This window comes from Sus scrofa, chromosome 14 (assembly GCF_000003025.6).
Source record: "Sus scrofa isolate TJ Tabasco breed Duroc chromosome 14, Sscrofa11.1, whole genome shotgun sequence".
NCBI lineage: Eukaryota > Metazoa > Chordata > Mammalia > Artiodactyla > Suidae > Sus > Sus scrofa.
The window spans coordinates 110,564,845-110,588,208 of NC_010456.5; the positions used below are offsets into that span (position 1 = coordinate 110,564,845).

The 23,364-nt window shown below is 47.1% G+C and overlaps 1 protein-coding gene across 4 annotated transcripts in view; it reads left to right on the top strand.

The window, feature by feature from the left end:
* Positions 1 to 23,364, top strand: part of CNNM1 (cyclin and CBS domain divalent metal cation transport mediator 1) — a 62,362-nt gene that overhangs the window by 25,485 nt on the left and 13,513 nt on the right. For 2 of the 4 annotated variants that reach the window (XR_002338326.1, XM_021072279.1), the window contains exons 2-7: positions 2,938 to 3,081; positions 6,260 to 6,400; positions 8,256 to 8,425; positions 10,882 to 10,981; positions 11,334 to 11,381; positions 15,698 to 15,760. Coding sequence is in view for 2 of the 4 variants with exons in the window: in XM_021072279.1 (XP_020927938.1) it covers positions 2,938 to 3,081; positions 6,260 to 6,400; positions 8,256 to 8,425; positions 10,882 to 10,981; positions 11,334 to 11,381; positions 15,698 to 15,760 (666 nt within the window). In the remaining 2 variants the exon portion in view is untranslated. The remainder of the gene's footprint in view (positions 1 to 2,937; positions 3,082 to 6,259; positions 6,401 to 8,255; positions 8,426 to 10,881; positions 10,982 to 11,333; positions 11,382 to 15,697; positions 15,761 to 23,364) is intronic. The other 2 variants (XR_002338327.1, XM_005671380.3) reach the window with 1 other exon arrangement.

Consider the following 23,364-nt stretch of genomic DNA (forward strand, 5'->3'; position numbering starts at 1 on the left):
TTTAATAGTTAATTATACCTCTAGCCAACTAACTACTCCTCTTATCTGATATATTTTAGCAATGGCCAAGCAAAAGCTTATAAAGGTTAGTACTGGTAAGGCATGAAGTTTTTTTTTTTTCCTGGGGGGAGGGTGGGATAAGTATAATATCTGAGTCAGTACCCTAGTATTTTATTTATTTATTTATTTATTTGTCTTTTTACCTTTTCTAGGGCCGCTCCCGCGGCATATGGACGTTCCCAGGCTAGGGGTCAAATCAGAGCTGTAGCCGCCTGCCTATGCCACAGCCATAGCAATGCAGGATCCGAGCCACGTCTGCGACCTACACCACAGCTCAAGGCAACACCAGATCCTTAACCCACTGAGCACGGTCAGGGATCGAACCCGAAACCTCATGGTTCCTAGTTGGGTTCGTTAGCCACTGAGCCACGACGGGAACTCCCACTAGTATTCTCTTTAAATGTCTTTTAGCCAAGGAAAAGAACCACCCAGATTTACATTTTAGAAACAGGTCCAGGAAACACATCTATTAGCAGATGAAAACAAACCAAGGTGAAGCCAGACTATTGGTTAAGACTCAGTCCCTGGGTTAAGACTGAACCCGGTTACCTGGGTTCACAATCCAGGTCCGCTGCTTATGGGCTGAGTAACTGTAGGCATGTTGCTTAACCAATCTGTGCTCAGTTCTTTCACTTGTAAAATAGGAATAATAGTGGTACTTGTCGCAGGGGTTGTTAAGAGGATTAAGTGAATCAATACATGTAGTGCCTGCCATGTAGTTAGAGCTCAATAAATGTTAACTATTATTATTCAGTTGTTGGGCAATAAAAATTAACTGCCAGAGTTCCCTTCGTGACTTAGTGGTTAACAAACCCAACTAGGAACCATGAGGAGGCAGGTTCAGTCCCTGGCCTTGCTCGGTGGGTTAAGGATCCGGAGTTGCCATGAGCTGGGGTGTAGGTTGCAGACGTGGCTTGGATCCCGAGTTGCTGTGGCTGTAGCGTAGGCCGGCAGCTGTAGCTCCATTTGACTCCTAGCCTGGGAACCTCCATATGCCATGGGTGTGGCCCTAAAAGCCAAAAAAAAAAAAAAAAAAAAAACTAACTGCCTAGACACGTTATAGTTTACAAAGCACTTTCACACATTCAGTAGGTCATTTGAGCTCTACTGTCACCTATGGATACTGGTTGTCCTAGTTACCGTTGCCCCTATCAAGCCACCCCAAAACTCGGAAGCGTAAGACAACAACCATTTTATGATGCTCACAGATTCTGTGAGTCAGAAGTTCAAAGTACACTGGGAATGGCTTATCTCTGCTTTGCTGTGACTGTGCCCCACAGCTAGAAACATCTTGGATGGCTGGGGAGGACTCCAGTGGGTAGGGCAGGGTCCACTGCCAAGATGGTTTGTTCACTAACCTGTCTGGGACTTTGATGGATGGTTAAAAGGCCAGGCTCAGCTGGGGCTGTCACCTAAGCACCTACCAGAGGCACCTACAAGTGGTCAGACTTCTTAGAGTGTTTCTGCAGCAGAAGCCACAAGCCTTTTACGAGCCAGGCTTAGAAGCTTCATAGTACGCCTTCCCTTTTCCGTACTGTATGAAGCAGTCACAAGCCTGCCCAGATTCCAGGGAAGGGGATTAGACCATACACCTCTCAACGAGAGGTGTATCAAAGAAGTTAGGGGCCGTGTTTTAAAATTGCCATACTGAGAGTTCCTGTCGTGGCTCAGCAGGAACAAATCTGACTAGCACCTATAAGGATGCAGGTTCCATCCCTGGCCTGGATCAGTGGGTTAAGGATTCGGCATTGCCGTGAGCTGTGTGTGATGTAGGTTGCAGATGCTGCTTGGATCCTGAGTTGCTGTGGCTGTTGTGTAGGCCAGCAGGTGCAGCTCTAATTTGACCCCTAGCCTGGGGACTTAGAGCCCCTAAAAAAAAAAAAAAAAAGCTAAATCATGTACTTTTTAAGGTTCTATTAAAGAGCAGAAAGCCCATTAAAGTTGTCTTGAATGACATCATGCCCACCATTTTTGTTTCAGACCCAAAAAAAGACAATAAAATAAAATTGCCATCCTGGTATTATTCCCTAATTCTGGATAAGAAGACTGAGACTCTGTACAAGTTAAATGATTTGTCCAGGGTCAGGTGCACAGATAATACCTGGGATAGTTAGGGGGTGAGGGACAAGAGAGTTTGCAGAAAGGGAAAGGCTTCTAACCTAATTCTTCCGTCTCCAAATTCTTGGTCTTTCGATTAGATTATTCATCTCCTTCAGCTTGGATATACTTGCCATTATATGAAAGTTAAGGAGAAAAAACATTTAAATGGCTTTGTGTATATCAGGTAACTCTCTTAAAAAGAGACAGCGATATAAAAGTGTGAAGTTTGCAATTATAAGAGCTTGTACACAAACTTCGTATTTTAAAGAGGTCCTGGGATGGGTTCAGTCCCAAAATTGGTTAGAGAGCAACTTAATATATTTTTCTCAAAAGAAAAGTTCTCTGGGAGTTCCCGTTGTGGTTCAATGGTAACAAACCTGACTAGTAGCCATGAGGACTCATGTTTGATCCCTGGCCTTGCTCAGTGGTTAAGAATCTGACGTCGCCGTAAGCTGTGTTGTAGGTCACAGACTCGGCTCAGATCCAGCGTTACTGTGACTGGGGTGTAGGCCAGCAACCGTAGCTTCAGTTCAACTCATAGCCTGGGAACTTCCATATGTCAAACCTTTGGCCCTAAAAAGCCAAAAAGAGGGAAGGAAGGAAGGAAGGAAGAAAGGAAGGAAAGAAAAAGAAAGAAAGAAAGAAAGAAAGAAAGAAAGAAAGAAAGAAAGAAAGAAAGAAAGAAAGAAAGAAAAAAAAAAAAAAAAAAAAAAAAAGAAAGAATGAAAGTTAGTCCTCTTGTCCCAGATGCTTAACTGTGACTTCCTCTGTCTCCAGGAAAATCTCACCTGGCCATTGTGCAGCGGGTGAATAATGAGGGAGAAGGGGACCCCTTCTACGAGGTGATGGGCATTGTCACACTGGAGGATATCATAGAGGAGATCATCAAGTCGGAGATCCTGGATGAAACGGACCTCTACAGTAAGTGCACGGCCTTGGCTGTTGTCCAAGGTCATCGTGTTTTCCTCTGACATTCTCAGAGCTGGCTTGGTTTGGTGGACTGTGTGAAAGGGAGTTAGGACAAGCCCCAGGCATTGCTTTGGGTCGGCCCCCTCCCACCAGGGCCTGGCACGGCAAGATGCCCTGGCCCGAATCACCCCTGAGTCACTGAGAGTGTGCTAGCTAAGTGTTTATCAAGAGGGAACCTTCAGGAAGAGAGCCAAGTCAATAAAAATGAGACCTCCTGGCCTTTGGATGGGAAAGGAACCAAAGGATAAAGTGCATCTCAGCCGACCTCTCTGCCCTCGTGCTGTTCCTGGTTTGTCTCTTTGTCCACCTACACGCAGACTCCAGCATCTTCTGGGGTTCCACTTATGACCCACTCACCCAAAACAGCAGTGTGCAGTGGAGATGCATGAGGTCGCCCACCACGACCTAAGCCAAACTTTTAAGTTGCCCTTTTATTTATTTTTTTATTTTATTTATTTTTTATTTTATTGTCTTTTGTCTTTTTAGGGCCACATCTGCAGCATATGAAGGTTCCCATATGGGGTCGAATCGGAGCTGGAGCCTCTGGCCTACACCAGAGCCACAGCAACGGCAGATCCAAGCCGAGTCTGCGACCTACACTGCAGCTCATGGCAACTCTGGATCCTTAACCCACTGAGGAAGGCCAGGGGTCGAACCCACAACCTCATGGTTCCTAACTGGATTCTTTAACCACTGAGCCACAACGGGAACTCCTAAGTTGCCCTTTGAGACGCTGCTCTTGTCCCTTGTGCATTTGCAGCCCTACTGCCTAGTTTCTCCTCCTCCCTTCCCACCTCCCTCCTTTCTGGCCTCCTCACCCTCCTTCACACTCCCCCTCAGGAACAGGGTGGACTCCAAGCAGATAGTTGCTTTTGGCTACTGAGCCTTATCAAAGCTTTGCCTGTGAATGTTACAAAGGCCGCTTTCCTCTGGGATGGGAGTGTTATGTAAATCCATGGGAGTCCCTCGGCCAGGAAGTGAGTCCTTCTCCGAAATTCATTGCCTAGGACAGCAGTCCCACATCCCCCCTCAGATAACCCATTCCAGACTCCTGGCTTTAGTTTGCCAGAGGCGGCCGTTCAGAGCCTAACTCCTGGAAGAAGAGCTCTGAGACTCTAAAGCAGTGAGGTGCAGAAAGAGTGCTTCCCTTGGGGGTAAGAAGAGATCAGACCTAAAAGGTGAGCCAGGCCTTGACAAAACATGGCAGGTCTATCCCAGTGTCTGCTCTTGCTGCGGTGCCCTGGCCAGGCCTGTCTTCTTGAGATAGGGGTTGATCTCTCCCTCCCCCATTCCTTTATCCCCTTCTCCATTACTCCTAGTTTTTTGTTTTTGTTTTTGTTTATTTTGGCCATGCCTGAGACATGTTCCCAGGCCAGGGATCAAACCTGCGCCACAGCAGTAACCAGAGCCACAGCAGTGACAATGCTAGATCCTTAACCCACCAAGCTACCAGGGAACTCCCCTGCCAATCACTCTTGAGTTAGGATTCCCAAATGTCTCAATAGACACATTGGGGAAAATATTTACAGTAAAATGAAGTGGTTGATAGAAGTGACAGTGGTCTAAATGAGTAAGATCTTCCCTTTGTTTGAACAACTTTATATTCCAAATACTATTAAAACAGAAGGAATGAAAAGGGAGATCAGAGGACAGATTCTCCAGTGATGAAATGTTCCATGGCATTCTGATGGGGGATGGAGAGGGGATATTTAGACAAACACACCATGCAAATCAGAAGGTTACTCAGAAAAAAAACTCGTCTAATATGTATATTTGCTGCTCTCTTGCTAAATCATCCTCTCTCTAAAGGAGGGGGTTAGGTTTTTCCCACTTTGGCATGATTCCTTAAGAGCTGTGAAAAAGGCTGAGGAGCCAGGAATACTGTGTGGCTTCTCCCTTGACCCCCACCTACAGGACAGCTGGGCCTGGATCTCACCACTGTGGCCACCAGGCACAAGGAATGTTAAAGCCGGGGCCCAGAGTCCAAGCCAGGCTCCCAAGAGAGCGATGCAGTGGAGGGCACCTTTCTCCCTTCTAGAATGGAACCCAATCATGTGACAGAACAATCTCCATAGGAATGGGGGGGGAGGGGTCCAAAGGAACCTCTGTCCCTGGTATTCATTCCCTTTTATTTCTCTGAAAGTTCCATGCAGCCCTGTTTTTCTCTAGGCCAGCTTTGGAAAAACCCAAATCCCTTAGTCTGCTCTCCTTAGTTAAGAGAGGCTAAAGTTTCAAAATTTTACTCAAAACTAAGGGAAAGCAAAAGAGACATGCCCAAAGAAAACATTCCCCTTACCCCTTGCAAACATATGTTTTTAAGACAGCTTAAAAAAAAAAAAGGCACGGAGGAAAAAGCAGAGATTTTTCCCAATCAATAATAACAGTCCTGCCTGAGCCCCCCCCCCCCCAGAGAACACACCTTTATGTATTATAGAATATTCCCATTTTTTTTCCTTTTTTTCTTTCCTTTTTTTGCCCCAGTTCTCTCCCCGTGGAGGGGCTGGGGTTGAAGCAGGAGAATGATGAGTGGCAAGAGGGGGTGGCCGCCCTCCTCCCTTGGGTGGTATGCTTCAGGTACTGCTCAGAGTGTGGTTTAAGTCAGCAGAAAGAGACCAGGTGAGCCCAGCTCTGGGGATAGGAGAAGGGCAGGAGCAGAAGCCCCCTGGGCTCTACCAAAGCCCTTGATGTGAAGAATGCAAGTCCCTCGTGTTTGAGCACCTTTTTGTAAGCATGTCACAGATACGTTCTGGTTGGAGTATCATAATAGCTGTCGGAGATGAGCAAAAGAGTTATGATGAATCACTAACCCTGTGTAGATTGAAACACACAAACGCTCTGATGCTTGGAGAGGTTGCACTGCCCCTAAGCGGGGGGAAGCCAGCCCCAGAAACCTGAACTTGGGAACCTCAGGCCAGTGTTTCCCCTTTTCCACTTTTCACCACCTCAGTGCAGACAACCCTGAGACTCAGCATCCTTCCATTCCCTGGGAAAGAGATGGCATGTCACCTCCAGTTGACACTTCACAGAAATCCCCATGGTCCCAAAGGGTCTGTCCCAGGTGATTCTGGGACAAGCTCAAAAAATCAGCAAGGATTCTGAGAGAGCTGCAGTCTGTCCCCTGTCCCCACAGCTGACAATCGGAAAAAGCAGAGGGTCCCGCACCGGGAGAGGAAGCGGCACGACTTCTCCTTGTTTAAGCTTTCAGACTCGGAGATGAGGGTGAAGATCTCTCCGCAGCTTCTGCTGGCCACGCACCGCTTCATGGCCACAGGTATGAGGGCTCTGCCTGCCCGTGTCTCCACCCAGAGGCCCAGGCACCAATTCTTTTTAGTACCTTGCGACCCAATTCCCATGCCGGGACTGAGAACCACTGTTCCAACAGAGGAGGTTCTCTTGGATGAGGTGACTGGATGCCACACACTGTGGTTTTCAGCCTCAGGGCTGATCCTCTAGGGGAAGTGAGTACAACACAACTTGGCTTTCTCTCTTCTACTCGAGAAAAGAGCTGGGGAATCCACTGCTGCACTATTCCCTTCCTCCACCTGCTTCCTGGCAGGAGTTGGGGTGCCCCAGGGGCTTCATTGGGGAGGGGAAGACGATGTCCTGCCCAAGCACAAAGGCCGAGGAGCCCAGGACCCTCCAGGGACCACGTAGCCCTGTGAGCTATGAGTCTTTCAAATATAAATGTGGACTGTGAATCCTGGAATCTTGAAATAGGAAATTCCAGGCTGTCTGATTTTCTAGAACAAAGCAGCTCTGTTATTATAATGATATACTGTAATATAATATAATAGTAGTGGTATAGTAAAACATCATGTAACATAATATGATATGTAATAACATCTATTAATATGTAAATATGATGCAATAATGCTTCTCACTATTGAGAACCTCCCACTTACATAATTGTTTCTGTTAACTTGGAATTTCATTTCATTCCACAGATAGATGTCATACAAAGAAGTCAGATTAAGTTCTCTGTATTTCATTTGCTTATAGCTTTAAAGCCTTTTTAGCCATGTTCACATGGCTTGCTTATCCATGTCCAACTCTCTTTTTTTTTTAAACCACTTTATTGAGGCATGATTGACATACAAAAAATAGTACATATTTAATTATACGACTTGACCCGTTTGGAGATAAGCATATACCCATAAAACCATCATCACCATCTGCACTATAAACATACCCATTGCCTCCAAAAGTTTCCTCTCACTCTTTATTTATAATTTGTGTGTTTGTGTGTGTGTGTGTGATGTGTGTGGTAACAAAAGATCTGCTGTCTTAGCAAATGTGTAAGTATGCAGTAAGTATTGCTAACTATAGGCTCTCTGGGCTATGCAGTAGACTGCTAGGATTTATTCATCTGGCATAACTGACGCTCTGTACCCTTTGACTAATACCTCCTCATTACCCCCTCTACCAGTCGATTCTACTCTCTGCTTCTATGAATTTGACAATTTTTATTTTATTTTATTTTGTCTTTTGTCTTTTTAGGGCCGCACCCGCGGCATATGGAGGTTCCCAGGCTAAGGGTCAAATCGGAGCTACAGCTGCTGGCCTACACCACAGCCACAGCAACACAGGATCCAAGCTGTGTCTGTGATCTACACCACAGCTCAAGGCAATGCCAGATCCTTAACCCATTGGGTGAGGCCAGGGATCAAACCCACATCCTCATGGATACTAGTCGGGTTCATTAACCACAAAGCCATGAAGAGAACTCCAAATTTGACTATGTTAGAGTCATCCTAAAGTGGTATCATTTAGTATTTGTCCCTCTGTGTCTAGCCTATGTCGCTATGTCTCCAGTTTCATCCATGTTGTCACAAATGGCAAGATTGTCTTCTTTTTTGTCTATGTGCAGCTTTAAGTAAAATCAAGGAGAAGACTAATAACAAAACTGACATTGCTGAAATGATGACCTATTTCTCTTGAGGTGCCAGTGCAGGGACAGACATCCCCAGAGGGCACGGGGAAGGTGCACACTTGGGTTTAAGATCCCCCCACCCAAGGGAGTTGCAGGAACCCGTCCAGCTTGGTACCTGGGAACGCGAATGGCCAGGTCATGCCCACTTTTGACTCTTCCCAGCTGCTGATTCCTCCTGCCTCTCACTCTCCCCTAGAAGTGGAGCCCTTTAAGTCTCTGTACCTCTCGGAGAAGATCCTGCTCAGGCTCCTAAAACATCCTAACGTGATCCAGGAGCTGAAGTTTGATGAGAAGAACAAGAAGGCCCCAGAACACTACCTCTACCAGCGCAACCGCCCCGTGGACTACTTTGTGCTGCTTCTGCAGGTAAGTGGGAAAGCCACGGACTTTCCAAGGGCAAGACAAGGACATCTCATGGCTGGAGAGGATTGGCCTTGCCACCTCTGTGCCACATTCCAAGGCTCAGCTGGCTGCCCAGGGAGCAGGGCTGATTAGGGTGGGCATTTGTCCATGACCCACAGAAGGGGATGGGTGTGAGTGGCGGGCGTCCTGGAGTGGTGGGATCTTGATGGCATTTAGTCTGACACCAGTGATGTTGGTGATGTGGTGCAGTAGGTACCTGCCAGCAGCAGGGTTCTGTTGCCGAACTTGCTGCCCTGCAGCATCCCTAACACCTTGTCTCTGCTTGGCCATGCCTGGGAATAGACCTGGGCACTGCCTCCCAAACTTCAGACACCTCTTGTTTCAAGCCTGTCTCTCGGTCGAGCTGAAATCTCACCCTCTCTGACGGCACTCTCTGGAGGCACACAGAGCACATCCACTCTTTCTGCCACACTTCACCCTTTGCAGCCCCTTCATCTTCTCCTTAAAGGGACTGGGAAGGGAATAAATGGGCAGATGAAAGAGGTGCAGCATCTTTCCAACACTCATATAAGTACAGTCACCTTCTGCCCTGGGTGCCTGGATAGGCCAGTAAGTAAGTGTCAGGCATGGTTCCAGCACTGGGTAGAGCTGGAGACCTGGCCTGCCTCCACCATTAGCTCTGTCGGTACTCCCCATCTCATCCCTACAGAATCTGGTGAGCCCTAAATACAGTGATTGTCTTAAAGGTTTTTTTTTTTTTTTTTTACTGCTGCACCCGTGGCATATGGAAGTTCCCAGGCTAGTGGTTGAATTGAAGCTGCAGCTGCCAGCCTACACCACAGCCACAGCAACACCAGATCTGAGCCATACCTGCAACCTACAAAGCAGCTTGTGGCAACACTAGATTCCTTTTTTTTTTTTTTTGTCCTTTTAGAGCCATACCTATGGCATATGGAAGTTTCCAGGCTAGGGGTCAAATTGGAGCTGCAGCTGCAGGTCTGCACAATAACCACAGCAAGACCAGATCCAAGCTGTGTCTGCAATCGACACCACAGCTCACAGCAACCCTGGATCCTTAACCCACTGAGCAAGGCCAGGGATCGAACCTGTGCCCTCATGGCTACTAGTCAGGTTCATTACCGCTGAGCTACAGTAGGAACTCCCATGGCAACATTAGATTCTTAATCCATTGAGCGAGGCCATGGATTGAACGTGCATCCTCATGGACACTATGTCAGGTTCTTAACTCACTGAGCCATAGTGGAAACTCCTTTAAAGTCTTAATTAAACTCACATCTTAGAAAGGACCTCTCTGATACAGTCCACCTGCAGCCTGTCTGCCTGGCCATGGTAGTGTGCCTCACACCCATCCTTCCAGAGAGCCTCAATAAAATGCCCTCTTCTCCAAAAATGGAGTCACATTCTTTATTGTTGGAACCTGAGAAGGGTCCTATTACATTTTTTATATAACACAACAAACACAGAGTCTTAGGCCTACTATATATTTAACCATTTTCAAATAAAACTTGGAGGTATAAAATGTAATGTCAAGAGTACAGGTTTAGAAATTGGAAAGATCTAACTTTAAAATTCCAATGTTACTACTTTCCAACTAACCTTGACTGAGTTATTTAACCTCTCTGAGCCACAATATTGATTCATCTGTAAACTGGAGATATAAATAGTTGAGGCCTCACAGGGTGTGGGATGGATTGAATGAGAATCCATGCAGTGGGAGTTCCCGTCGTGGCGCAGTGGCTAACGAATCCGACTAGGAACCATGAGGTTGCGGGTTCGGTCCCTGCACTTGCTCAGTGGGTTAATGATCCGGCGTTGCCGTGAGCTGTGGTATAGGTTGCAGACGCAGCTCGGATCCTGCGTTGCTGTGGCTCTGGCGTAGGCCAGAGACTACAGCTCCGATTGGACCCCTAGCCTGGGAACCTCCATATGCCGAGGGAGCGGCCCAAGAAATAGCAAAAAGACAAAAAAAAAAAAAAAAAAAAAGAATCCATGCAGTGCACATCCAAGGTTTCAAGCGCACTGAATGCTGCATATTATGGATCATTATTAATGGTGATGAATTAAAGAAGCTTCTCACAGAATCAGGCTTTATCCTCAACCAGACTTAGAGACAGTCTAATCTCAGACCAAATCAGTGGGGCGCTACACGGGGTCCTGGCCCAGCCTGGACCCACATCATGGAAGAGTTATTACGGTGTGCCAGGAAAGCTTGGATGCTCATGACAGATGCTATTTTATGCATTAAGCAAGTCATTGACTGCAAAGGGCTCCTAAAGTTGCAGCTGCCGTTTCTGAAACATATCCTGTCAGAATTCACATTCCCCTGTGTTAAGATTTCAAGTCCACTTACTATCTGAGCAGAAGTGCTTAGGGTTGAAGTCACTAATAGAGCTGGAAGTGCCCGTCCACACCCTTTGCACACTTCCTTCTTTCTCCAGGGTAAAGTGGAGGTGGAGGTTGGTAAGGAAGGCCTTCGCTTCGAGAACGGAGCCTTCACCTACTATGGTGTCCCAGCCATCATGACCACTGCCTGCTCAGGTATTCCAGTTTCCAAGCCATAGCCTGTGGGGGAAGCACTGGGATAGTGCAGCAAATGCATCTGGGTTCAAGTCTTGACTCCTGTTTTGGACCCTGGACAAGCCTTTTACCTTTCCAGGGCTTTCGAAGTGGAAGTACATGGTAGAATGTAACATTATCCATGGTTCGGGATGGATAGTGGTAATTCCCAATATGAAAAGACAAGTTTATTTTACTTTTTGCACTTCTCCTTGATTGCCCTATTTTTATAGGACTGATTGGCGCCGTGGGTGGGGTGGAAGAGGGAGAATTCCTTTAAGAAGGTGTGTTTTCTGAATTGCCTCTGAAACACACTGCATCCTTCTGTCCTTAGATAACGATGTGCGGAAGGTCGGAAGTCTGGCTGGATCCTCTGCCTTTCGTATGTATCTCTCAAACCCCTCCCTGGTCTTCCCTGCCGTAGTCCTGCCTCAGCCCACTCTGGGGATCTGGACGGAGCCCTCTCAGCCTGGGCTGGGGTTAATGCACATGCTGGCAGCTTCTTGGTGTGCTCTGCCAGGAACACTGCTTTCTGCCAGGTACCCACGAACCATGGGAGGGGGGCTTAGTTTCTCTGTGCCTGGAATGTTTTCTCCTGCTTCTCTGCTCACATGCAAATGATGAATGATGGGGTGGGGAAATTGTGAAGGGAGGCGCCATTGATTGTCACCTGTCAGGGGTGGCAGGCAGGTGGTTTGTGTGCTCTGGTGGAGGTTCAGCCTTCCCTTCTCTGCTGTGATAATTCAGAGATTTACTTGCAAACCCTAATATGCTGTTACTGCGTCTGTGGCGGTTAGTGAGATGTGACTGACTGCAGTCCCAGGCTGGTGCAAATGTTGCTCTCCTGCTTCTCTTGCCTTGGTTTACCACGTCTTGGCTGGTGGAGAGGTGTTTACCGCTGGCCGTGCATGCTGATGATGGGGGCTGGCACTGGACTGTTGGCGGGTGCGCTCTGCCCCTACTATGCCCTACCTTCTCTGTTTCTTGCATAGTTTTTGCACTTGTGTTTAGAGGGCATGTCATTTATTGTCATATAAGTGTGATGCAGAAAGTGTTATTTCTCTACAGGTCTTTTTGACTCACTGGTTTGAATTTTGCACTGCTTTCAGCTCTAAGTGTTTATGTGGCCATTTTAATGTCAAATGGGTTTTTTTCTCATCATAAAAAAAGATTTTACAGGAGTTCCTGTTGTGGCTCAGCAGTAACCCGACTAGGATCCATGAGGATGCGGGTTTGATCCCTGGCCTTGCTCAGTGGGCTAAGGGCTCTGGTGTTGCTGTGAGCTGTGGTGTAGGTCACAGACGCTACTTGGATCCCAAGTTGCTCTGGCTCTGGTCTGCCGCTATAGTTCTGATTCAGCCCCTAGCCTGGAAACTTCCATATGCAGAGGGTGTGGCCCTAAAAAGATAAAAAAAAAAAAAAAAAAAAAAAAAAAAAAGGATTTTTACATAGTGCTTTATATTGGAGGGTGCCAAATATAAACTGATATCACAATCCCTGGCACATGAAAGGTTGATACCATTCTGACACAGAGACTCTAAAGAAATGACTTGCTCCAAATCACCCAGCAAGTTAGTGATTTACCTAAGTGCATTCCGGTGTCCTGACTAGTTCAAACAGCACAATGAAATACAGATTTTAGATCCATCATGTTCTAGAATGGTATCCCTATATGGGCATATTGGAACAATTTACAGCAGAATTTCACATCCTCACCCAGCAGAGGGCTGAAGTGAGATAGAAGTGGTTGTTCAAGCCCAAATGGTGCTCCAACAGGAGTTGAAGGAGAACAGTAAAATTAAAAAAAAAAAAAGGACCCTATTATATAAGCCAATAAATCTTAATTAGGCTTGATAAAGTTAGCATCTGTTCTCAGAACACAAAGTCTAGATGGGAAAGAGATGGTCTGCAGGGCCAAGTAATCCTTGGTTCTCTAGAGGAGATTTACACCATTTGTCACTTAGGACTTGCTCAAGGTAGATTAACTCCTGGGCGTCAAACTGTTACCTGGGCATGTTGACCCTGTTCTGGCTCTTCCACAGGCCCCAAGGAGGTGGGAACTCTAGGGGGAAAGAGCTACTTAAAGTTCCCAAGCCCAGGAACTGAGTTAGATGACTTTCTTTCCTTAAAATAAAAATATTAGGCATTCCTGTTGTGGCTCAGTGGTAACAAATCTGATGAGTATCCATGAGGACGCGGGTTTGATCCCCAGCCTCGCTCAGTGAGTTAAAGGATCCGGTGTCGCTGTGAGCTGGGGTGTAGGTCACAGACACGGCTCGGATCCTGCATTGCTAAGGCTCTGGTGTAGACCAGCAGCTACAGCTCCAATTCGACCCCTAGCCTGGGAACTTACATATGCTGCAGGTGCAGCCCTACAAAGACAAAAAAGAAAGAAAAGAAAGAAAAATATTAAGTAGTAGGAAGATGTTATCTGGGTTCCTCCTTTCCGTCCTTCCTGTCTCTAGTCCTTTTTATCAAAATCCTTCCATTTTATCAGTGAGACAGAATAAACCTGCAACACTAATCTCTCTTTCCAAACTGGTTAACTGAAAAATATTAAACTCTCTCTCCCCACACATCTGAGCATCTTTATCAATCTTCAGGAGGAAAGAGAAATCAAATTAGCCTGTAGGGGTAGAGAGGCATTTTCCATCCTCCCCTAAACCCTCCCCACTTAGTAGAGTGAAGTATGAAATAACTGCAAAGACCACCCACCTACACACACACACACACACACACACACACACCCTTAGTAGAGTCACACACACACACCCTTAGTAGAGTGAGGTATGAAATAACTGCAAAGACCACCCACCTACACACACACACACACACACACACACACACACACACACACACACACACACACACACACCCTTGTCCCAGGTGCGCTCTCAGCCAGGGCCAGCCACCAGCATCTTTCACTGGCCACGAACCTCACCTGTAGGTCAAGGGAGGACTTAAGCCTGAGGCACAGGACAGTAAACTCTTATAGGGGCTCAGTCTGCCAAACTACACCTGTCCTTGACGCCAGCCTATGGCTTTGTCAGCCTTTGGGTGGTAAATGAAATGATGAGTTTTTCAGAACACTGGCCCTGTGACCAAGGCCTCAAACTTGAATTTCAGGTTACAAGTAAGTCCCTCTGGTTTTCCCGGGCAGGGTGAAGGGAACACAGCCAGCACTTCCACCTTTACCTTAGTTCTGATTACCAGGAGGACTGTGGCACCCTGGCACCCTGGCACCCTGGAGGAACGGGGCCTGAGCTCAGGGTGGCCAGAACAGATGCCCACAGGGGTGTGCAAGTAGGGGGAGAACAGGTCTCCCATCCAGTACTTTTAATTTGAGACTCAGAAATGCTGGGATTTTCCTCTTGATACAGTGGAGTTTCTTATTCCAGTGTGTCTTGCAAAACTGGGAGCCCATTCAAATATTCTTTGACATCTCCTGTCAAAGTAAATAATTGTCAGGTAGGTATAAAGTCCTCCCCGCCCCCACCCCTGCACTATTGGGTAATTTCAGGCAAATCATTGGGTGCAGCAATCAAGACTGTGGAAGCCACCTATTTCAGTGTGCGGTCACCTACAGACCAATTTCATTTCGTCTTTGGAAGGGACTCTGGGAATGATTGGATAAGAGAGATAAAGACAGATTCTAGTGCAGAAACACTGCTTGATCAGGGTCAAAAGCAGGGAAGGACTGGAGTATGATACTCCACCCCACCCAGGTCCCCAGCGATAGCCAGCACCATTTCAGACCCTGTGGGGAGAGAGGGGTGGGGGGAAGGGATAGGAAGAGAGGTGCTCTGGAGCACTTACACTTGCTAAGAGGTGACTGTGATTTCGTTCATAAAGTCGAGTCACATGAAGATCACTAGACACACTGCCCTTCCTATATCCTAAGCCTCTAGCCATGCGCAGTTCTTCCCCAGCACCATAACCACAGAGGGAGCTCCTAGGAGTCTGAGGCAGGAGACAGCTCCCTGGAGAATGCCCCTAGGAGGAGCATGCACTCTGCTTTCAGCCCTCGCGCAGGTGAGCAGGAGACCTGAGGCAGATGGGCAAGCCTGGCAGGGGTGCAGTGCTAGACTTCTAGCACAGATCCTGGCTCAAGAAGGTGACCTCAGGGAGTTCCCATTGTGGCGCAGTGGAAACGAATCTGACTAGTATTCGTGAGGATGCGGGTTTGATCCCTGGCCTCGCTCAATGGGTCAGGGATCCGGCATTGCCGTAAGCTGTCGTGAAGGTCATATACATGGCTTGAATCCCACATTGCTATGGCTGTGGCATAGGCCGGCATCTGTAGCTCCGATTGGACCCCTAGCCTGGAAATTTCCATATGCTCCAGTGCAGCTCTAAAAAAGCAAAAAAAAAAAAAAAGGTGACCTCAGACAGAACGCTGCCCACCCACGCTTCCTGCTGGGGCACTGCCCGTTCTTGTCATTGGTAGGTCCAATTCCCTCTAAGATTACTGTGTTTCTTTTTGGAAGACCTTCAGCAGAGTATTTTATTTTCTTCTTTCTGGAGAGTGACTTTGTGAGAGGATGCGATTTCCACGTTTCCAGAGGCAAGATTCCCTTTGGCAGAGAAATGCGATGTTGTGAAGATCCAGGAACAGACTGTCTCACCCACTTTGCTCTTTGTCTCTCTCCTTTTGTGTTTATCTTCCGCTTCGAAACTCACAAATCCTTGACTCTTTAGTGCCCGTCTCTGTGTCTCGTACCTTCGCCTTCAGCAGAGGGGACTCTCTGGCAGGCTCCCCAGGTAAACATGCATGATGTCTCTGTCTCTGTAGATCCACGAGGTTAACGAGAGGCCTTTGGTCTCTGTCACTGTCCCGCATGAAAACTAGTCTCTCCCAGCAGGTACTCCCAGGACTAAGGCATAGCACATTGCACTGATAACACTCACTTGTACTCAGTGCTCAAGCATGGCTGGTTCAATGGTGTCACTTGTGAACTTAGCTCCCAGGGATATATCCGTGTACACAGAGGGAGAAATGGCGGGGTGAGGGATGGTGCAAGTTTTTCCTTATTTGTCTGCCTGAAGAATGGAGGGATAAGGGGAGCAGCAGAAGAAAAATAGGAAGAAACAATGAAAGACTATGCTTTATTCCTATTTTTCCTCCATCTTTTCTTCTCTGTGGTCTCTGCCTTTAGCTAACTGCTGACCCATCCTCATCTTCCTAGTCATGTCACTGCGTAGTGACCACATTCTCTCTGACTGCCCATACAAAGATGTGTATGTAAGATTTTCAAATCAACTTTTCATAAGTTTAACCTGTCCTTTTTTTTTTTTTTTTTTTTTTTTTTTTTGTCTTTTGAGGGCCACACCCACAGTACATGGAGGTTCCCAGGCTAGGGGGCCAATCGGAGCTGTAGCCACCAGCCTATGCCACAGCCACAGCAACACAGGATCCTTAACCCACTGAGCAAGGCCAGGGATCGAACCTGCAACCTCATGGTTCCTCGTTGGATTCGTTAACCACTGAGCCACGATGGGAACTCCTAACCGCTCTTGCTAATTAAAGTTACTAGACTTCTTTTTAATTGGGTGAAGCAGCTCCTCATAGGAGCCACACAGTAACTTAAGAACTGAGTAGACTGTAAAACATATGAACAAGCAGTTAAGTATTTGTATTCTTTTCATCTCTGGAAGCTGATCTCTTAGATCGTGGAGCAAGTAATGACCAGAGTAAGGATTTATTTGTAAGTTTCCCTGAAGTTTAGAACACAGCCTAATTTCCCATACCCTCCACATCTGTGTCCCTTACCCCAATGCTATGGAAATGATTCTGAGGCCCCACCATAGATAGCCTCAGTCCTTAAGAATCCGGTTATGGGTGCTCCTGCTGTGGCACAAGGGGATCGTCAGTGTCTTGGGTGTGCTGGGACACAAGTTCCATCCCCGGCCTGGCACAGTGGATTAAGGATCCAGCATTGCCACAGCTGCAGCCTAGGTCACGACTACGGCTCGGATCTCATCCTTGGTCTGGGAACTCCATATGCCATGGGATGGCCAAAAAAAAAAGGACAGAAAAAAAGAATCCAGTTATGTTTCACTGTCTATAGAGTAGATCCTCAATATTCAAAAAGGCTGTGTGCTGAGACCTCAGACCCCCAAGTTTGCAACTTCAGAACTGTTTATGTTGATTTCTACTTTCTTGCAAATCACATTTTTCCATCAAGACCCATCTGGTTCCCATGATTATCTGCACAAGATGAGTTAACCACCTTCTCAAGTTTCACCAACGTTTTCTCTCTTACTTAATAGTGACTTTCCACCAAGTGATACTTTTTTTCTTGCTTTTTGAGTGCTCATGCCTTTATGATAATTGCAGGAATAAAGTACAGTCAATAAAAGATGCCAGTCTGGTGCCTCCACCAGCTTAGAGGTCATTCCCACATGCCAGTGTACATAGAAATAATCACGTCATGGACCTTCAAGGTCCTTCACTTGCAGGGAATCTTACTGAATGAAGAATGTGCGATGAAGTTTCAGCTGAAAAGGAAGATGCACATTTTAGAAAGATTTTCAACCAAAAGGATCAAAGCATTAAAAAAAAAAAAAAAAAAAAGGAATGAAAGCGTGAAAGCATGAGAGTAAGGGTATAGTTTTTTTTAAATTAACCCTCAGTTAGCCAGACAACCTAGTTGATTGTAACTTCCTGGTTAAAGGAAGGTGACTCATTTCTGTTGTGCAATCCCCCAGGAGGTACGGAGTCTTCTAATTCAACTCAGGCTGGTGCCATGTGCCTCTGAGAGCTCTTTTAACCTTCCTCCCATTTCCCATGACTGTAGGTGTTCAACCCAACAGAAACAGGTGAGACCCAGGCCAGCTCTTTCCCACCCTTGGTTTAACTCTGCAGAGTGGAGCAGGGGCAGGCACAGCAGGAGAAAATGAGAGGCAGGAATGTCTTGCTTCTCCTTTGTCTCTTTTCTCCCCACCTTCTTTTGTTTGGTCTCTATCTGTAGCCAACCACGACTGAGTGACATCCCCGGGACCTATATTTTTGGTTTCCCACTGTCGCTCTTGCTTCTGTTACATGTCACCAGAAGAAGAAGCCTCGGTCATTGCATTTTTGTGGAGAGCAGTCCTTGGCACGTTCTGGCCCCATGTTGACATATGAAACATTAGTCATCTATAAACATTAACTGACATATATAATGTCTTGACCCCATCTTACACAGGGGAAAAGATACACCTGGAAAGTCATAGGGCCTTTAAGTTTTAAAAAAGCCCCTTGTTATTGTATTTGATTGCACAATCACTTTAGGAGATTCTGGGAAACAATAGGTAAAGAAACAGCTCCAAGAAATTAGGCCATTGGGCCAGTATCAGAGGTGTAGTGAAAAGGTAGAGGGTTGAGGACAGGAATCCATGTCTCTTAGGTCCTGTTAGGGGGGTCTTGCTGCCCTTCCGAATGTGGGCATGCTGTGCCCTCTAGAGGGCTGTGACTTTTTTGCATTTGAAAGCATCTGTGCTAATGAATTACGGTGTCACACTGGATTGAGGCCAGCGGTCCCTATACCAAACATTGCCACCATTACCCACAGCGAGTTTCCTTCTGTTTGAGCCATAGTTTGAAATAAGGAGAGCAGAGTGGTTTGTGGATTACCTCCAGAGTGTGGTATAATTAGCCAGTTTTGCAGGTGCTTTCACTTAAAAACGAAACCGCGGAGAATATGTGGCCCCACTGCAGTGATCATTCCCTCTCCTCAGATTCATTCCTTCTTTCTTCTCCTGATGGTGGAGATGATTTCAAGCTCCGATGAACCCACAAAAGCACAGAGGCTGGAGAGAGGTCGTCGGCAAGGGTCCTTTTTCAGTGCTTGACTGTCCATCTGTAATGCACTTTGAGATCCATGAGGATAGTTTTTTCCCAGAATATAAAGGGAGTTCCTAAAAATAATCCTTTTACTTTGTGAAATGTGGGAAATGGAAATATTCCTTTGGGTTGGCTCATGCGTAGAAAACATTTGGGACCCATTAAAGCCCCATGTAACGTGAGCGAGTTCATCTGGGCTCCTAACTTGGGCTGATTGGCAGAGTTCACGTTGTAGCTTTGACAGAGAGCTTTTGGCATTTGGCTGTCTGATGTTGAATATTACCCTGGAATGATGAATTTTAATAATCCTAGTTTGTGTTCGTATGAACCTCTGTAATTGAATTCCCCCGTCCAGTTTGGAAAATGCAAGTGGCCTGTGGCACACAGATGATGGCTTAAGTGGGCTGACCCTCCCTGTCCCTCACTGATGCTCTGGAAGACCTAAGTGGGCGGCCACCAAACTCTCTTTCCCTCTCAAATCCCCAGATTGGAAAGGGGGCTGCAGTATTCTTTTGTATCATGGGTCCTGCTCCTGGGATAGAGTTGCGAAAGCTCTCCAGACACAGGTGTCATGAGTAAAGCCAGAGTCCCAGCAGTGCTTGAGGTTTTCAGGACCCCTGCGTGTCTACACGGCATGGGAAGAGATGCCATCCAGCCCTGACTGCAGTGTAAAATCGCCTTCCATCCCCCTCACACCCACTTTTCCCCCGGTGTCTTCTCCACCCAACCTCAGTAGCTTCAATTTGCCATCTGAGACCGAAATCTCTTGCAGGCTGACCACACAGAGTCTGCAGGAACGAGGTCTGCCGCCCTACTCCACAGCGGGGGGGGGGGGGGGGGGGGTCTCCAGCGGAAAACCCTGCCCTCTGCCACCCAGTCCCTCCAGGGCCAGCTTGAGGGGGTGCCATAAGAGCAAGAGTGGGCGAGGGATACGCTGGTGGCTCGACCCGCCCCCTGTTGAGGGGTCCTGTGGTCAGTTGTATGCATCACTGATCGGTCCCCTCTTAGACCTCTTTGTCCTGTGTTTAGTAGTTTCCTTCACTCCCCCAAGCTGTGCCTCTGTGCTCTTAGGAAATGCCAAGGGGAATTAGACAACTTGAACTAGTTTACCATGCTGCTGGGACACTCGTCTGTTACTGATTTCTTCTCTCTTTTTTTATTAAAAGCATTTCCATTTCCCTCTCTCAGAAACCTCTGAATGTATGTGCACAATTACCAAAATGCCGAATCATCAGCATCTTACCTATTGAGGAATGTCAGGCTCTAGGACATGAAACAACCCTCAGATGAGCTGGGACTTTCTTTCATGAAATGAGCATTTCTTTTTCATTTAAAAATTGCTTTTATAGACCCGACCTTTGTAAGACAGTTGTGTCTTTTGGCATTGGGAATCCTCTGAGATCTTATGAATTAACCTTCCATAGCATTGTTTTTATTTTATCTTATTTTATTATATTATTTATTTATTTATTTTTAGGGCTACACACGCTGCATATGGAGGTTCCCAGGCTAGGGGTCAAATCGGAGCTACAGCTGCCGGCCTACACCACAGCCACAGCGACGCCAGATACGAGCCACGTCTGCAACCTACACCACAGCTCAGGGCAACGCTGGATCCCTAACCCACTGAGCAAGGCCAGGGATGGAACCTGTGTCCTCATGGATGCTAGTCAGATTCGCTTCTGCTGAGCCAGGACGGAGAACTCTGGCATTGTTTTAGTTAAAAAAAAAAAAAAAAAAAAAAAAAAAAACCATTTTACTTCCCAGCACAACAGTGATGTCACTTGTGTTTGACATGTGAGTTCCCGTGAGTGCCAGCAGGGTGACAGGCCTGTGCTGGGTACCAGCAAGGATGAGAGCTGTGGGGAGAAGAGGAATGACGCTGTCGCCTCTGTTTCCAACAGGGAGTGGAAGTGATTCAGGCAGAAGTTGTTTAGTAGGTGTGATAGGGCTGTGTTTCCTGATCAGCCTCCCTGAACTTATCTTGGCTTGTGATGTAGGGAGGAGGATGCAGAGCAGCAGAGGTGGGGCGTGTGAGCACACATGTCCCGATAGGCAGAGCGGAGGGTTATCAACGAGCCGTGGCTATTTCTCAGGGTAGCCGAAGCCACAAGGCCCTGATCACCTTCTCTCTCCTTGTTCCAAACTGATAGAGGACAAGACCCACCAGATCAAGGTGTGAGGTTCCAGACTCTGCTCACACCAGCGAAGCCCCACGCCTGCGGGACTGCCCCCCTTTTCCACAACAACCAACCCTGAGGAGCACCACAGTCAGACACAGTGGGTCTAGGCAAGCCAGACCTCACTGGTTTGTTTCCAAGGGACCAGGACCAGAAGTGAAATGGATATTTTCTGCCCAATACTTCTGCCATTTACAGTCACCTTGGTGTTTCACTCTATTCTCTGTGGCCCCACCACTGTCCCTTGGGGTCCCTGGTCACTCTGTTGTCACCTAGTGGATAAGAAGGGGCCCTAGAGACCCCACTCCAGGACCACCCATTTCACATGCTCTTATTAAACAAAAGAAGGTCCTGATGCTCCCTGTGGCCTCTTCCTCGAGTTCCGAGGCCAAGGCCTGAGGCTTCTAGTGTCCTCGGATTGTCACCACATGCTCTCTAACTCTCTCCAATGCGTCTCTGGAGTGTCCTCCGACCCACACCTCACTTCTCCGAGAAGCGAGCTTCCCCAGAATGACTTAGGTTGCAGGGGAAAGACCTTCTGACTCCAGGATGATTTGAGAGTCCTGAAAACTTTATCAAAATTTAGATTCTAAATAAAAACTCCTTCAGAGACTCTTAGCTGCTGATTTGTTCATTCTATGCATTTTTATTGAGCGCCCACTCTGGGCCAGGCCCTGTGCTAGACAGTGAAGGTACAACAATGACCAGAAAAGACAAAGTCTGCCCTCATGGAACTGAGGAGAAGATGGAACAAAGAAATGCAAATGTGTAATTAATTAAAACTGGTGAAACGTGGCTTAAAGGGATGAACAGGGGACAGTGACAGAGGAAAGTAGGGAGAATCTTCTGCAGGTGGTCAGACTAGGTCTTCAGAGAAGGTGGTGTTTCAGCTAAGACCTAATGACTGAGAAAGGAGGATGGGGTAGAGGGGCTTGAGTAGGAAATGGGGGGTATGGAAGTGAAATGAGGCAGGGTGGGGGGGGAAGCAGGGGAAATGACTTCTACTGAGGTGGGGGGTGTGTTCCTGATTAAAGACCCCCAAGGTGACCAGTAGGCTAGAACAGAACAAGCAGGGGAGGGGAGGCAACCCCAAGATTAAATTAGAACAAGCAGGGGAGGGGAAGGAACCCCAAGATTAGCTCAGACAGGAAAGCAGGAGTCAGGTCATGGGGGGTTTAGGGATCCTAACAAGGAGTGTAGATTTTATTCAGATTCATTAAGAAGTTGATTTGTGTTTTTAAAATGTGCTTTGACAGCTGAAGGGAGAACAGATTATAAGTGGGGAGACCAGACTGTGATCCAGGGGAGGGTGAGGATGACTGAGACTCGAGTGGAGACAGTAGAAGCAGATGAGTTTATTGTGTCGGCAGTGGAGATAAGAGGCCTTGATGGGCTAATGGACTGGCAGGAGTCAAGGGTGAGTCCCAGGTTTCCAGTTTAAGTAATAGTGTACATGTGAATGACACTTACTGAGAAGGGGGAGCCTGGATTGGAAGCTTTAATTCTACAGTGTGATCAAGGCAGTGATTATTATGGCTCTAAGGAGAAAATGATTCAACCTATTGTCATTTGAATCTTTCCGCCACACTGGTTTGCCAGGCAACAATAATAGCTTGGCAGCTAAACAGATCTTTGGCTCTCCAAAAGTCACTCCAAATGGATGCTAATCAAACAGTTTGATTGATGGCAGTGTTATCTTAAGAGACAGAACTAAATTCCCAAGGTTCTTTTCTGAAAGAACCAGGAAGAAGGATCTCTGAGGAAGTGGACTTTTCATTGGAGTCTCTGAACTGATTCTGTGTTGGGACAGGCTGACAGCCTCTCGTGTCTCCTTTTTGGGAAGAAATGCAGGGTGACATCAGTTGGGAAGCAGAAGGGTGGAGGTGGGGCTATTCCGTGATTGAGTCACTGCCAGGGTCACGTAAGAACCTCTCTTCTGTTGGTCCTGGGAGGGTGGTTCACACAGTCCATTTTGAAAACAAATGATGTGGTCTTAGGTGAATTTTCCCAGGAAGTGGTTCTTGAAAATGGAAAAAGAAAGCTGACTCTGGGAGTTCCCGTGTAGCTTGGCCGGTTAAGAACCTGACCAGTATCTGTGAGGATGTGGGTTCGATCCCTGGCCTTACTCAGTGGGTTCAGAATCAGCATTGCTGTGAGCTGTGGCATAGATCACCGACGCAGCTCCGATCCCATATGGCTATGGCTGGGGTGGAAGCCAACTCGACCCCTAGCCTGGGAACTTAAAAAGAAAAAAGAAAGCTGACTTGGAACATGTAGGAGGCCTTTGACAAAAGGCCTGGAGGACTATTCCGGCTTTGTGCCTTTGGGCCCAAGGACAAGGATAGAGCATATTTTACCAG